The sequence below is a fragment of the Motacilla alba genome, chromosome 2, assembly GCF_015832195.1.
Source record: "Motacilla alba alba isolate MOTALB_02 chromosome 2, Motacilla_alba_V1.0_pri, whole genome shotgun sequence".
Classification (NCBI taxonomy): Eukaryota; Metazoa; Chordata; class Aves; order Passeriformes; family Motacillidae; genus Motacilla; species Motacilla alba.
This window is the reverse complement of record NC_052017.1, coordinates 90,766,006-90,783,413: the sequence shown is the minus strand read 5'-3', so window position 1 is coordinate 90,783,413 and position 17,408 is coordinate 90,766,006. Positions and strand designations below refer to the sequence as shown.

At 43.7% G+C, this 17,408-nt stretch overlaps 1 protein-coding gene across 1 annotated transcript in view; it reads right to left on the bottom strand.

Moving 5' to 3' along the window:
• The window catches only part of TMEFF1 (transmembrane protein with EGF like and two follistatin like domains 1), a 113,951-nt gene extending 103,678 nt beyond the window's left edge, over positions 1-10,273 (bottom strand). Inside the window, exon 1 of the mRNA XM_038127310.1 lies at positions 9,797-10,273. Within this exon, the coding sequence (XP_037983238.1) occupies positions 9,797-10,043 (247 nt within the window). The 5' untranslated portion in view covers positions 10,044-10,273. The remainder of the gene's footprint in view (positions 1-9,796) is intronic.
• Between the last annotated feature and the right edge of the window lie 7,135 nt (positions 10,274-17,408).

Here is a 17,408-nt window from a genome sequence, read left to right as displayed (position 1 = left end):
AGAAAATGAAAGACAATTTGACTATTAGATATGCATGATCAACATGAGATTTTTGTAATGTGCTTTGTTAGCTGTTTATCAACCTACCAATTCTCACCATCGAGGGAAAAAAAAACCCCAAACCAAATAAGAAAAGACCAAAATTGGAGGACAATATAGCACAAAGGTCTCCTATCTCATTGACTCTTTTCAGAAATAAAAGCATTTACTCACAGAGGACACATAACAGCAGATTCTGGTTGCTTTCCACAGTAGAAAAGACATGTTACAACCTATTTCTTTCAGTTACCTGCAGTCACAGAAATGCATTGATCCCTTAGGGTGGAGAGGGGACCAAAAGACAGATTTTCCACGTCAAGTGGCCCCACACCAGCACGGCCAGACCTTGCTGCTGCTCTTCCTCCCTACATAAGCAGCCTGTACATCATGGCATTTCCCAAACAGCCTATCCTGCACCTAATCCTTACAATTACAAAAAAAATTTAAAAACACAACAGAAACATTTTAAAAGTGGAAAATGAGGACAGAAGCCACCTTTTCTTAGTCTTTTCTAGATAGAGACTCAATGCTTCACAAGGAAAATCAAAGAAAAGTAATGAAGAGCTTTTGGTGGTAAAACTATTCTGATCTCTTGTAGAGAGAGTAACTGAAGTAACTGAAAGAGGCTAGGGACACATTTTCAAGACTTTTAAAGAAAGATGTAATTATGTCATAAAGCTAGTACTGGTATCTTGTAATCTTTCATTAAGTAATTCTGAATGCACCGTAGGGTGACTTTAAATAGAACAGAAATATCTATTACCATAATACAGAATACTAGTAAGTAACTCCTGTGACAGAAAAACCTAAGTATTTGGGAAAGAACTGTGAAAGCAGTGAAAAGCTTCACTTTTCCAAATTAACTCTGATCTCCAGATTTTAATACTGATTTTTTGAGTCATTATGTTTGAATAATATAAGGGGCTTGGTATATAATGCACCGCTTTAGATTATGTTTATCAAGTGTCTAATAAAGCAGGATGTTCATCTCTTTTGTCTTCTGAGTGAGGACTCTTTATTATAGTGTAGTATCTTTTGTTTTAATGCTGCTCTGCAGTGGATTGCCAGCTCATTAATTTTTCTGCTATAACACCCAAATCCCTTTGCTGATCAGTGCGCTGAATGATTGATTCCCTGCTCCCAGACTAATTTTTTACATTGGACTGCATTTACCATCTGGTAGATAAATCACCCAAAACACTCAAATTCGGAGCCTGGTTCCAGTGATGCTCTTTGTTTGTTCAGTCAGCAGCATGAATATCACTTGCAAATGTGGAGATTGTGTTCTCTCACCTGGATAACTGTTCCATATTGCAGACACAGGTTTTAACAAAGAGCAGAAAAAAAAAAAAAAGAAGAAAAAAAAAAGGTATCTGTTCTTTGTGGTTTTTTAGCCAAAATTTTTGTTTCATTCCTAACATAGCCACTTGCTTCTTACATGAAAAAGAGTATTTCTTACAGCACAGAACCAGTTTTGCACATTACAAACACATTAAACTGTTTCCACCAAGACATCTTTTGTAGGTGTAAACACCTGCACAAGTGAAGAAAAGGACATCCTTTACAGTTAAAACAGAATAGAAATACAAGGAAATAAATTGCCTTCCCAACCCCATGTTTTATATGAGAAAACAATTCTACAACCTCAACAGGAGCCTGCCTGTTTTATTTTCACTTTTATAACCTTGAAATGATACTTCCATAAAATTATACTTCCAATCAAGACAGCAAGAAAGAACTGTGCCTCACAGAATTGTCTCAGCAAAATTCTGGGAGAGGTGAAGGATGAAGAAAAAGCTCTGGGAGAGAGGTGGTGCTTCAGGAAAAGAATCATTCATCTCCCCACTGCACGTGGCAATATTGCTCAGGGAGGGGACAGGGCACCCCTTTCTTTAGTCTAAGGATCTTTTGCTGCTCTGTGCTGCTCGGGAGAACCCATTTGGCACAACACAGTGACCTCTGTCTCTCCCAGAGGGAACAGGCAGAGGCAGCACACAATCAGAGTCAATACTAATTAGCAAAATGTAAACATTTCATTAGATCAATGCTTCCCTGAATTTTTAAAGCAACAAACTGCTATCCAGCCACAACTTTTTATCAAATTTTCTGTGGAAATACCTGTTGAAAGCTCTGTTTTACCAGTCTACACCAACCAGCTAAAGATTTTATAACTTGTTCATGTGTTTTATGGGCACCCTTAAGGATTAAAACTTGAATTTTCAAAAGCACTCATTCATTTTGAATGCCTATACTATTCTAAACACTTCTGGCACATGCACGAACACCTTTAACTATCCCGTCTCTCAAGCTTTTGTGTTGCTCTGGCTAAGAATCTTGTTTGGTTCAAAATTTCAGAGAAAACAGAGCCACTTCTGCAAAAGATGTTTCTCCAAACACTCATTCTTTGTGAAGTGTCTGTGAATAGGAAAGAAAGCAAGTAAATCTCTTGTGAGGTACAACAAACTCCTCCATACACTTCAGGCTTAAGCAACAGGACACTTTGTCACCCACTGCTGAAATATGTATGTTTACAGGAGGTTTTCTGTAGCCATAGACCAGCAGATGTGACAGCACGTTTCATGGGGGCTGTGTCCCTTCTTCCCTCACCACCTGCAGTGCTCTCATCGGTTAATAGCTGAGATTGGTTAAAACACTTCCTAAAGCAGCATTTTTTTGCCAGCCACAGGTGAACCCTGACATGTGTCAGACTCCTGAAGCTGGGTAGAAACAGTCAGGGCTGAATCTGGGATAAAGCAGCTGGAGGCCCTAAGGACGTGCATTTTGTGTTCCCTCGAACACACTGTGGCAATCAGAGGTAGATTAACCAGAGTTTGCACAGTTCCAACTCTCTGGCTTGCCTGACTGCCCCCATTCACCCCATCTGCTTCCACATGGATCCCACGAGACCCATGTTAGGCACAGGAGATGCCCCAGGGCCTTTCCTGCAAGAACACGGCTGTTGCCTGCCAGCCAGCCAGGCAACTGGAATGAGGCTGCCTACAGCTTTGCAGCCCGGCAGAGCCAGATTTCAGGAAGTTTTGGCCTCCAGACAAGACCTCAGAAGAACCATTTCGTGTCCTAAACACCCTTTTGTCGGTCTGTTGACATTGTACCTGATCTCTTCTTCGGCTGCTCTCTGTCTATGCATCTTACAAAAGTACAGAGAGTTTTGCTCCTATTTGAAGAGACACAGGAGCACGCTGAGGTCTCAGCCTGGTAGGAAAAGGTGGAGAAGACCCAGCACCTACCAAGACAAGTCAGATCACTTCAGAAAAATTACTGACAGTTTTGTGTTGTTCCAGATTTTCTTCCCTTTAATTTTTACATGTTTTCCTGCTGGTCTTAATTAACACTCTTTTTGAACCATGCATGAGGATCCTGCCAGCTTGAACATAGTTATATAATGTGGGTGTTTCAAGACTGTAACTGCAACTAAATTCATTTTTATAATACCAATTCAAAAGAGAGGTAATACAGGGGTTTAATTTTACTCCAAACCAGATCCTTTAAACACTGTTTCCGTAAGACATAATCTATTATCAGAAAAGTCCTGCCTTTTCAGTCCTTACAAATTGTCTACTGTAATGAGAATTTAAATTACCCTAAAATAAATCCCAGTTTGCTAGTCAAACACTGCTTCCTCACAAACCACACTATGACCAGTGAGGCAGTTTTAGAGCAACTTAAAAGAAATTGAACACCGATATCAGTGTAACATTAAATTGCTCTCTTAAATGGAGAAATTCACATCAATAGATATGCAAATGCATGCAGAGCCTGATCTGTCTACCAGCTCCCAGCCAGGCAGGTCTGGGGATGTAACCGGGTCAGCGAGAACTGAAGTCTTTCAGGTACTCTTGTAGCAAAGACTTTCACTGGCATCTTGCTCCCCAGAACACAGAAGTTCCCTGTCAGGAATCTTCAAGAGAAAAAGAAATCTGGAATTTTTTTCTCCTTTAAAATAAACAGGCAAATAGTAAAACATATGACCCATAAATCCTAGACACCTAATGGCAACTAATGGCACCACTAGATACTGTCCTAATAATACAAGATTAAATAATTCTGCTTTCACATCCACCTGAAGCCATCTGTGAACTAAATTAGAACCAAAGATACATTGTAGCTGTTCATCAAGACAAATAAACAGATTTCAGGTTCTCCAGGAAACTTTAATTTCATCAGATCACAGTTTTGACTGCTGAGCTCACTCCTAATCAGATTTTGTCTGTAACTTCTTATCCTTTTGTGGAAGAAAAATATCATACAAAAAAGACCAAGAAATGGTTTCTTAAAACAAAATTTATTATCAACTGATTTAGTGAAAAAAGCTCTTCCTTACATACTTAGGAGTTCCACAAAATACAGCTCCACTCTCCCACACTCTATTTCTATTTCTTCCTCTATTTCTCTGTATTTCTAAATTGTTAGAATTTCAAGACAATCTAGGAATAAACTACGACAATTAGAAGGGACTATTTAGTTTCCAGCATAGTATTTAATTATCATTTTCTTATTATCTAAAGCTATTTTTGGGATAGAACATTTTTTAGAGTACTTCTACAAAGAATATCCTTGGTTTTCTACTGAGCATTACAGTCGTTTAGAAAAAGACAGGCTTCCACCTCAGTAATAACCATCATGTCCCCTATCTGCACTCTTGTTCTCCAGCACCTGTGAGGACTCAATGAGGAGGATATGCAAGAGTCTCGAGTCAGAAGAATAGATCTTTTTTCAACATTCCTGATGCTCAGCATTCTTCCTTTCACAAATGTTACAGCTACTGCTACCCTGGGAACTATTGCCACTGTCTGCTTTGGGGACACTCACCAAAGTCTGACCACAGGCTGGAAAAGTCACAAGTGCTTTCAGCTGATGGATCAATGGTGGAATGTAATGATCTCTTTAGAGGAAAAGGGTACAGACTCCTGTCAATATCGGTCAGATTCTCTGCATTTGTACCTCTCTATCCAAAGTTCTTGGCCACAGCTTCTTTTTTTTCTAGTCCAAGTAAATATCAACTCTCCCCTTTATCCAGTCTACTGTCAACTCCAGAAGAAAACTGTCAAGTATAAAATATTTATCCTTACATCAACAGGAAGAAAAGGACCAGACTTCTTGTTTTCCCCTTAATAGGAATTATCCGAGAGATCTTGGTACAGAAAGAATGCTTCCTTAGCAGTATTTTCCACAACAAACACAGCTTTTTTTTTCCTCTTTTCAAAAAACCAATAAAGAAATTGGATTCAATCCAATCCCCTCAGTCAAGCCTCAATTGCTCCATCACACTACCAGTTCCCACTAGTGACAATGATGGAGTGACACCTGTTACAAGATGATTTTCTGCTATTCTGACACTTTCAATTCTACTTTAATTACCTTTTGGCTCTTTAATCAGCATAAGAATCTGTATTGCAAGGACATTTCATGTCTAGGCAATTACACTTAAGGGAAACAAATATATGCATGCTACTGTCCGAGTTTTAATTTCTCTTTTTAATAATTGCTTTTACTTTTTACATATAGTTGATCTATATTCATGCCTTATGATAGTTTCTCAAAGTGACATGTAACCCAACTGAGTTTAGATCATTTACTTCAGAAGTTCAATTGGCTCAAACACATATCACATTTTATTTGGCCTGACCGTTATAATTCATTTACAGGAACATAACTCATAGTATCTTAGATAAAATAACCAATTATTCTAGTCCCGTCTACCATTTCAGATCAAGTGGAACTATACAAACACAAAACAACATGTAATTCTTAAAATACGATAATTTACCTGAACCTGTATCTCTCTTACATCCCTTGCTCTTAATGTTTTCACCAACATGGCTGCATATCTTTAGCACAAATTGGTTTTGCTCTGTGTAACTTAGAATGATATAGCAAACAAAACCCCTCATCCACTTAATTTGAGCAAAAAGCGCAAAGGATATGTCTGTTCTAGCTGATAAGCACAGATGAAAGCCAGTCTTGAGGCCACATCTCATTCTGGTTCACAGAGCCCCCGCCGAGCCCAGGCAGAAACCACGGCTGAGCTCCAGAGACCAGCAGTGCCTGAGGTTTATATCCTCCAAAATCCATGGTCACATCTGCCACGTGGACTGGGCCAAGGGAGCTACATGATTGTGTTCACTCTCCCTTGTTACAGCAGGGACAGCCTGGATTCAAGCTTCAGGCAACACAATAGAGTGAGAAATAGTGCACACAAAACTCATTTTGGCCAACTCACTAATTATCTTAAGGCTTCAACTCAAGTGTAGACATACCAGAGAGGAGTAGATTTAGATCTCATCTTGTCCTAAGGAAAAACAGCTACAACAGCACCATAATAGGTGTCCATCAATAGTAAGACTGGGGGATTCCTGCTACAGGATCCGGAGGACAGACATGAAGGCATCTAAGAAAGCAATGGAAACAAATGCACCATATTCGCATTTAAACAGGATCTCATCTTGCTCATTCAGTCCTCAATAAGCTGTCTTGAAACAACTTAATTTTACTCACTTCACTCAAAAAGATCTTATGAAAAGCAGGGGCAGCACATAGTGTGTGAGACTCATAGGTGGTGCATAGAATCATCCCTAGCAAGTCTATTTTATCACACGAGGGAACAGCACACTGAAAGGCTTACAACACAGGCACATCCCTGTTAATTAAAATCCCGGGTGCACACATCCATACCAGTGCACTGAGCAATATCTCTTGTTGAGTCTGTGTACCTTCCACCCACATCTGCAGCTTTTGGCCAGTTATGATCCAACCGCGACCCCTGTGGCTCCACAGGTGACTGGAGCACATCTCACACCAGAGATTCAACCGGGCTAACACTGAAACTGGTGATGCCCACGCGCAGTTTGTGTCTCCGGAGAGCACCGTCAGGTTAGGAGCTCAGGAAGGAACTACACCTTGTGCTCACCTTCACACACGGGATGCCCAATAACCCCCTGAGTGCCCAGCCCCCTTACTAAGGACACAGATACCCCAGAGCCCGAGCCCAGCATCACACCACCAGCACTTGGACAGTCAGGGAGTATCGGGAATGTCAGGGAAGAAGACTACAGGTAGCACTGGGAATAATATAACATCTCCAAAACACCAACCTAGGACTCTCTTCTCCAGAAAGAAATACCTATTTTGTTTTTACCCCACTCCAAGTAAAACAGGGTTATTTTATTTCATTAGCTTAGCAAAGTATGGATTGACAGATGAACAAACACACACAAGTCCACATTGTCAATTAAGTCCAGATACGTCTTAATTCTCTGTTTCCTGCTCTAATCACTTTATCAAATGTTCTTCCTTTGGCCAGGGATGATGCAATTATATCATAATTTAACAAAAGGCCAAGCTGCAAGGCATGTGCCAAAGGAGCAGAATCAAGGCTGAAAAAGCCATCTTAATGTCGTCTGCCTGTGTCCTCCACCTTGTAATGTTCTTTTGTTACAGCAAACTGTTTCTTAAGCAGCATATTCTGTAGCAATAAAGGAGAGGACTTCAGCATTTCTGAAAAGAAATAACAAATAAATAAGGGTAGCTATATAATCTAACAATGATAAAATGTTACCAGCCCAGGAACCATCTCAAGAAGTGCAAAAAACCTGTTAAGGCAGCAGGTCAGACTGATGCACATATTAAACTTGCAAAAGAGCAGAAGAAAGAGAAGCATTTTGCTTCTTTGAATATGGAAAGCAATTTAGAGAGTCCAGTCATTTGAAGAAGTAGTAGTAGTGCTCTCAAGTTTAACTTTCAGTATAAACAGCAATGTACACCGTAGCAGTCCACTGAGAAGGGTGCTAATGCCAACAACTGGTCCCACGTGTAAATACAGGAAACTCATCTTTCTCAGGGAGTAGCTCCTTCAGTAAAAGTTAATGAAGCTGTGCAAAGGTAAGTGAGGGGAAAATCTGACCCAGATAGTGTGTGTTAATGTTAGTTCTTTCAAAATAAAGTTGAGTACTGAAACCCTGCCATTTTGCATGAAACAGTTAACACACAGCAGAATCTGACTACTGCATTTACAACAAAATTTTCCTTCCATATTTTTGGAATTACCCTGAAAAGAGTGCCTGCCACAAGTATCTATATAGCACATACATTTGCTTGTGCCTATTTTTAGTAGAACCAAATCATGCTGAATGCCTTCAATATAGCATACGGCTTTCTAATTCCAGGCTGGAAAGCCCTCTTTCTGTGACGGTTTCTAAATAATGACATCCCTGTGTTCCACAGCATCTTAGAAACTTCCTCATACATTTCAGCAGCCTTCCATATTTAATCTCACTGATTTATGCTCATGCCGTGGTCTAATGACCCATATGTCTCTGATGGGTAAGCCGCTAACGCCAGTGACACATTAACCTATTAACCTCTCTTTAAAAATAACCATCATATTCCTACAAACAGAATGAAAAGTCAGGCAGCAGCGGCAAAACAGCAGCATTGTGGTACTGTTACACAGTAACACAGTGTATATCTAAACTGGGTAAAATGAAGAGGAGCATTTCAAGAATGTGTAGCAGATTTATTGTATTGAGAGACCATTCTGCCACAGTTTGCTGGTCTGCGAATTTGATAGCCTGCTTTAGCAGCATTATCCGTATTGTAAAATGTAATTGGCAGGAAGATCACTCTTCCGTTCACTCATGTCTTGAAATCTCTGGTACAGTTTGGGGACCTTACCCTGGAAGGTACCGAGAGTTCCTTCCAACGCGTAAATTGCCTTCCAATCCCTCTGAAGACAATGGGAGAGGGGGAAGGGGGGGGGGGGGGGGGGATGTGTGCTCTGTGCACAGGGCGAGAAGAGAAACCTTCATCACCTTGGAGAAGGCACTTTGTACAGCTCCCGCTGGCGATTCGTGCAGTGGAATAAACCTATCATTTTAAAAGGCAGGAGGAGGCATCCAAAGACATTTTTCAGAGAAGAAAAAATTAATTCCCTTTTCTAAATAGCAGTTTTAGAAGACAAAAAAAATCTTTCATAAACCTGTAAACTTTATATTGTATGTATTTACTTTGTTCTACTTCAAAACCATCATATCCCTCAAGATCTAAGAAAACGTGCTGCTGTCATGCCAAAACACATTGCAACCTTACAACACCAGCACAAAATTATGTACATTATGTATGTCATGCAACCAAAGCAGGAAAAAAACCAAGAAAGCTTATTCTGAGCACATCGCGGGGTATTTTGCTGCCTACACCTCACCCAGAGTGAATCTCTACGACAGCCGGCAGACGGACGGGCAGAGAGGCTACCCCGTGGCTGGGCTGCTCACAGCAAGAGTGAGAGCCAAGAAACAGCCCGTGTGAGCCATCAGGGGCTGCGCTCACGGCTCGCACCCCCTGCCAGCGGCAGGAACGGGGCAGCGGGAGGGGAGGACGGCGGAGGAGGGGGCGGGATGCGGGCAGCCCCCGGGGCGGCCGGCGCGCACCTGCCGGCACCGCGGCGGGGGGCAGCGGGCAGCAACAAAAGCCGAGAGGCGGCGGCAAAGCCCTTCCCTTCGGCGGGGAGACCTCGCAGAGGGGGCTCCCCGCGCCCCGGAGAGGGGCATCTCCCGGCCGGCCGGGCAGTCGGCTCGCCGCACCCGGGGCCGGGGCGGGCGCCGCTCCTTTGTTTTCCGCCGCCCGCAGCGGCACGGCGGGCCGGGCCGGGCGGAGCAGGGGCGCCGCGCTCAGCCCTCCCTCCACGTGCACGCGTGGGCTGCCCGCAGGGGTGGGCGCGGGGCGGGAGCCGGCGGGGCATTACCTGAGCAGTTGATGCCTTTCCCCTTGCCGCCGCCCTGGCACTCGGAGCCGGGCAAGGGATGAGAGGCGCGGCCGGCGGGCAGCGCGGAGAGGGCGAGCACCAGGAGGGCCGAGGTGTAGCAGAGCGCCAGCGGGGGTCCCGCCCGCAGGAGCGGCCGGGCGGCGGCCGGGCTCTCTCCCAGCATGGCGAGGGGCGGCCGAGGAGCAGCGCCGGCGGCAGCGGGATGGCGGCGGCAGGCCCGCAGCATCAACCGGAGCCCGCGGCGCCGCCCGGGCGGGACCTTCCTTTCTCCGCCGCGCCGGAGCGCACCTTCAGCATCCCCGCCGCAGCGGCCGCACCGACCCGCTGCCGCCGCCGCCGCCCCGCCGCCGGGGCGCGGGCAGGGCTGTCCCCGCCGGGGCCGCGCTCCGTCCGCGCCCGCCCGCCCCGCGGTGCCGCCTCGCCCCGGCCGCGCTCCTTTGTGCGCGGCGCCCGGCAGCGCCGCCGCTCCGCCTGCAACAAAGGGAGCGGAGCCGAGAGGCTGCTGCTGCCGCCGCCGCCGCCGCGGAGGGGGAGGAGGAGGAGGCAGAGGGAGAGAGAGATGGGGGAGGAAGCACACGTGATAGCAGCCCCCTCCCCCGGGACCGGAGGGGAGGTGAGGGGCTTCTCCTGGCTCGGCGGGCAGGGCGAGCGGCGGCGGCAGCGCCCGCCCTCACGGCGGGGCCGCCCCCGCAGGGAGCGGGTGCGGGGTCCCGGGCGGGCCGGGCTGGGAGCGGGCACAGCGACAGGCGTGCGGGGATGGGTGAACGGAGCAGAGAGGGTCCCCAGGGCCGTCGAGGAAGGAGGACCGCTGGCACAGTGTTTGTCACTGTCCGGGGTGATTTTTTATTATTCACTAATAACCCGGCGTGAGTGCGGTTGGGAAAGAAGGCAAAGAGACCACCTCTTCTATTAATTGTAAGGGTTGTGTTTAATTTTTGCTGAATGGAAGCCCAGCATGTATAGCGGGAGCTTTTGCACCAGTCCAAGTCAATGAATATATTAACACTGAAGGCAGTGAGTTTTGTAATAGGGTTACAGGTTTTACTATCTACGGGTTTTCAAGTCCCTTACATGGAGACACTTCAGAGGTCAGAAGCACTGCACAGGTAGAAGGTACCGGGCACATATCTTGAGTACAGATGCTCAGCATGTATCTGTGTGGCTGAAAGCTTTGTGTAAATTGACAGCACAGTGACTGTTTTCACACAGTGAAAACACAAGACAATGCTTTACATTCCACAAGATCTTTTTCCTGTCTCCGTTGGCACGTTTCATGCAAGTCTTTTTAATCCACTGTGCAAACCATTTGTTTTTCAGGAATAAAACCTGCCTTTTTCCTTGATCTCTCTGCCGCTACACACCGCTGACGGGCTATAAAGTGTAGAGCTTGTGTGAGGAGATCTGGCTTGCCCTAAGGTATAGCTCTTGTGTGAGGAGACCTTTGAGCAGTTTGTTAACCAGAGCAAGGCCATAAATCCAGGAGTAAGCTTGGGAGGCACAGTGGTCAGACATATAAAATCAGATTGTTATCTGTTTAAATACAGCATTGAAGACTAAGTCCTGTATTACTAAGAGAGCAATTTCCTTTTGGCATAGGGTGTTCAGCACTGTCTGCCTCTGCCAAGTATATGTTCTTCTGTAACTACTTGGTGATGCTAGATGTGAGAAGAGCTCTGCTTCTCAGTCAGGTGGGGCACGTTAATTTGAATGGAACTGATGAAACTGGGCTGTTGAGGTACACAGGCCAGGATGTTCAAAGCTCCTTAGGTTTGCATGCTGCTTTCTAAGCAGATGAACCTTTGAGATCTTTGGGTCATGGGACTGGCAGAGATGTTTTGAAGGTAGCATTTTGCTGTTGTAGGACCAAATGCTCTGTATACCTCCTTCCCTAAAACACACCTAAATCCATCTTGCACTAAATATGCTGTTTTCCTGTACCTCTTGGTAAGGGGCTGGACCAGAACAGCCCTCATCTCAAACACATTCAAGACCAGTTCATACCCATTTGTTCTTGTGACACCCAGTGTTCCAGTTAGTCATTTCTCTTTCCCTTGCATTTAAATCTGTAATACATTTATAGGCAGTAGTTGTAGGTACTCTTTGCTGGCCTAACCCATCAGTACATTTTATTAGTCTCCTCCTGTAAGACAGAGCATCTGTAACTCAGATTTTACTGCACTAGATAAAGTTTGGATGCAGCTTTCTTCAGCATAGCTGCAGTTTGTAACAGCTTTTCAAAAACTATTGCCAGTCTCTGCCATAGAGGTAATCTCTCCTGATTTCTTCCAAAATTGTCTTTCCTAATACAGCCAATCTGCTTTTTATATGACTAAATCTCACTGATGTTTCAGGTCATGCTGTGAGTGACAAATACAGGCTACTCCTTGTGTGTGTCATTTACAGTCCATAATAATAATAATGCTTTTGTCTAAGTGCATGACTGTATCTTTTCCATTGTTGCATTTCATCCCATTTCTTTTATTCCAGTCCTCAAGATTATGTAGTCATCTTTTTGGTATAATTTGTAACTCCTTTCTATTAACAGTCTTGCACAGTTCTCTGTGTCCACTTCCACATCTACAACGATTAAAAAATACACAATTACCAACTATAGGTATCAGAACAAGTTTTACCAGTAATAGTGCTTCTCCCAGGTCAAACATCCCCTCCCTGGTCAAACTACCCAGGGCAGTGGGTAGTCTGCTGTGGGGAGTTCCCAACTGCATTTACAACTTTGTTTCAGTTCTTTGTCTTTCAGCTTAGACAGGCAAACTAAATGCTGGGCTTATAGAATGGTTTGGGATGGAAGGGACCTTAACTATCATCTAGTTCCAACCCTCCTGCCATGGACCCTATCCCTAGTTCCAACCCTCCTTCCACTAGACCTGATGGCTCAAAGCCCCATCCAGCTTGTCCTTGAACACTTCCAGGGATGGGATATCCACATGCTCTTGCAGTTTAAAGTTGCTGCCCCTTGTCCTATCCATATAAACCCTTGCAACAAGACCCTCTCCAGCTTCCTTGTAGGCCCCCTTCAGATGCTGGAAGGCTGCTATAAGGTCTTCTCACAGTTACGGAGTAGAGAGGGAACATCACCTCCCTTGATCTGCTGGCCATGCTGATTTTGGTGCAGTCCAGAACATGTTTGGCTTTCTGGACTGCAAGTGCACGTTGCTGGCTCAGGTTGAGTTTCTTATCAACCAACACCCCCAAATCCTTCTCCCCAGTGTTCTCAATCCATTCTCTGCCTGAACTTGAGCTGGGATTGCCCCGATGCTTCCAGGTGCTTCGCCTCATTGAGCTTCATGAGGTTTACACAGGTCCACCTCTCAAGCCTGTCCAGGTCCCTCTGGATGGCATCCCTTCCCCTCAGTACATCAGTCACACCACACAGCTTGGTGACATTGTCAGACTTGCTGAGAGTGCCCTCAATCCCACTGTCCTTGTCACCAACAAAGATATGAAACAGCACCAGTCCCAATACCAACGCTGAAAGCATCACTCGTTACTGGACTCCAATTGGACATTGAGCCATTGCCTGCAACCCTTTGAATGTGACAACCCAGCCAATTCCTTATCTGCTGAGTGGTCCATCCATCAAAATATGTCTCTGCAATGTACTGGCAAGGATGTTGTGCAGGACAGTGTCAAATGCTTTGCACAAGTCCTGATAGACTATGTCAGTTGCTATTCCCTTATCCACCAATGCTGTAACTCCATTGTGGAAGGACACCAAATTTGTCAGGCATGATTTGCCCTTAGTGTGAAATCTTTTAACAAGTCCAGATAGATTGTAAGTAAACCTTATGGGGTTTGGTTTTGGCTTTTTGTTGTTGTTGTTATTTTTTTGACTCCTGGGATAAATGACATGCCATTTTTTATCTAGAAAGCCACATCTGAGCAGTTTTGTCTGTCTGGAAACATCTCTAGCTAGTTTAAAGTGAGTGATACAGTCATGCTTGATTGGCAAATTCACACTATGCCAGCTGGGTCTTCATTTCTACTCTGTTCTCTGATATATGTATTGAAAAAAAAAAAAAAAAAGAAAAAAGAACAACCTAAACACTTTCCTGCCAGCTTTAAAAGCAAAAGAATTCAGAAAGAATTTGAGCAAGCTGCTTCTGCAGTGCAAATTATTGCAGATGGAGGGAAAGCCACACCAACAAAATGACAGATCTTGTGTGTCTTTGGGATCACACTAAACTCTGCCACATTTGGTAACTTCCATCTTTGGCAAGTAGGTGTAACTTTATTGCAATTATCCATCAACTTCACTTTTGCTCACCTCCAACTTCTCTTCTGTGAAAGTAGGAAGCTATACAGATTGTTGAAAATTGTCATCTTTGGTGAACTCTTGAATACCACCAGCAGTTTTTAAGTCCCCTGCTGATGCACACACAATTTCTGCTCTCCTCCCCCCTGATTTTTCTCCAGTAGTTGTAGAAATGAAGATGTACAACCAAAGGGAAACAGGGAATATGAATGAACAGAGAGAAGCTGCCAGAGCAGAGAGAGTGATTTCATTTGCCAGAGATCTGGATACAATACAGATACACTTAATTGTGAGAGCACTGTTTTATTTTGTCTTGGAGAGCAGAGATCTATAATTTAGCGAAACCATCAAAGCGTTGTTTGGAGCCCCCTGTGGCCCTGTGCATCAGACACAAGAATCCTGCTCTTGCCAGGTATTTTGCCATATTAGTCCATCTTTCCTTCTTACCCCAAAAAAAAATCCTTCCCAACTCCTGTGCTTGTAAAGAAAACATCAAAAATATAAAGAGTGTAAACTGGGAGAGTGTTCACAGAATCAAAGAAACACAAAAATGTTGAGGCTGGAAGTGACTTCTAAAGGTCATCTTGTCCAACTCACCATGTTCAAGCAGGGCCACCCTGAGCCAATTGCTCAGAGCTGTGTCCAAATGGTTTTTTAATATTTCCAAGGATGGAACTCCAAAATCACCCTAAGCAACCTGTGCTGGTGCTGGGTCACGGTCACAGTGAAAGTGTGTTTCCTGATGTTCAGAGAGAACCTTCTGTGTTTCACTTTGTGCCCATTGCCTCTGATTTGAAATCAAATATGTTGTCTAATGAAATCTAGAATCAGCCTCAACAAAAGACTCAGGAGTTCTCTCATACAAACTATTTCACTTTTGTTACCTGATCAAAAGTACTCAGTTTATCCAATAGTTGAACTTATTTATCTGTCTCTATTAGGGGCTTTGTGCCCAAAATCTCAAATGACATCTACCTAAATCTGCCACCTTCAGTATTTTCAAGTTGCATAATACAAATAAGTATCTTCAGTATATAGTCCCACTGTATTCTGATAAAATAAAATTAGTGCAAAACTGGGAAAGATCCAGGTGGCACTGGCAATGTCATTTAGGTTCATACATTGCTTGTTATCTATTAAACTTTGTATTTAATTAAATTTTCTTTTCAGCACCACAGAATTTCTTCTGTGTTACTCCTGAGGTCTTCAGCAATCAGATGCATGGCCCAGGATTTACAAAGATGTCACATTTGGGAGTCTATCCAACAGACCCTGCACAGGTGGTTCTTGCCACACTTACCATGCAAACATAACTGTGGAGAGGTTTTCTTGTCTGGGAGGCTCTCAGCTGAACAGAAGGAGTGTTTAGCACTCTACTCTCTTGCTCCTTTCCATCCAGGACTAAATATGTGGCACCAGTCTCAGATCAATACTTGCCCTCTGTCAAAGTTTCACATGTCTAAGTTTTGGTCCAGGAGCATGATCAAGTGATTCAAGTATCTAACCCCGCTCAAAGCTAGGGAGAAAAAAAGCCAGTTTAGGCCAAACTGAATTTGCTGTCACAGTAACGAGGACAGAGTGAGGAGAGGGCAAGAGCTCAGTAAAGCTGGGCTTGAAGCTGCTGCTCCTAAGAGCTGGGAAAGAGAAGGCTGATTGCTACTTGTGCCCTTTCCCTGCCCGTGTAACTTCACCAAGGCTCTGGGGCAAGCAACACAGGCAATGGTGCAGTGGCCATTTTACTGCCCCCCCCAGCACCCTGCTGCCCTGTTCAGCTGTGTCCTTTTCCAGTGCATAAAGCTGCCTCAATATCTCACTATTTTTGAGGCAGCAACGTGCTCAGGCTGGCTATTATTGGGAAGCTGAGAACTCTTTCCCTTGTACTATGCCACTCTATTTTGCATTTTCTACCCCACTCCTACAGTTCTTCTCTATTTTCCTCCTTTTATTTTAATCTTTAATTTTTCAGGTGCTTCCCTAGATTTTATGCTTTTCCCTTTTCCATTCACCATGGTGCCAGGTCTGTTTCTCTTCTTGCAGTTGTTTTGCCTCTTCTTTCCCAGAATATCTTTATTTAGTCAAAAGGCATGACTAAAAGCCCATTTGGGTCAATAAGATGATTTTTAAGAACCAAGCTGAATATATATTTCTTCTCATTGAATTTCCTGTCACAATGCCCCCATGAGTCAAGAAATATTACTGAGCCCACTTTGCTGCTAGGAAAACCAGGACACTGAGAGATTTCTTTTTCTAGCACCAACCACGGGACACAAAGGATTCTGTAGCCATTGCAAAACAAAATCCTTATCTTTTAAAAGCCAGTTTCAAACCCATGCTTCTCCAGAACACTTTGTTTCCTTCCAACTCTAACACCTTCTGTTGACATCTATTCAGAGTGGTGGCAGGAACAGTAGGGGAAGCTTCAAACCATTCTCAGGACTGGCACAAATTTGTTTGCCCATATCACTTGTTCTCAGTCACCTATTCCAAACGATTTTTCTTCTTGTTTGGCTTATATAAATAAAATATGAGCTGTCACTTAGCACCTTTACATCTTTTAATCTTTCCTAATGAATCAATTTTTTAGTGCATTAATCAGTTTGTTACCCTTTTCTCAGTTTCTTCTAATCTGTTGACATCTCTCTTCTTCAAACACTTCCAGACTAACTGCTGATCAGTAAAAGTGATTTCCAGATGCTGATAAATGCTTTTGTCACTTATTGATCAGGCTGTTTTGGTTCTTTGTTAGTGAATTGTATTTAAACTGGGGCTAATTCCCAGCACAGTAACCTGTATGTGCCTGGGTGTTCCAGGAAGGTCACGCCTGACTCAGTTCTGCAGGTTTTCCACACTGTGTTCATAAAATCATGACAATTTTTCAATCCTGCTTTTAGCTTTTTGCATCCTCAAAGGCAAAAATTTGAAATATTTCATTGAACTTGATCTCCATTGCCCAAACAGCTCTCTGTATTCTGTATCAGATGGGTATTCAGTTTGCTTTAAATTTAATCTTCAGTTAATGAGTACTAGGGCTCTTGTCAATTAAACCCCTTGCTTTGAGAATACCCTTCACATTGTTATCTGCAATTCTTAATCAAAATGCAAAAGCAGATTAAAGAATGACATGTTTTATGCTGTGTTTAACTGTCCCCAATGACTGGTTTTAGTAGTACATTATATGGTAAAATATTCTCAAACATTTTTATCAAGGGCTTCTGGAATGTCAGTTTTATTTTGTTTTAATTTTTGCTGCAGAAGCACACAAGTGGATGCAGCATACAGTTTGTCAGCCCACTGTAGTCATATAGAAAGGGACTATTA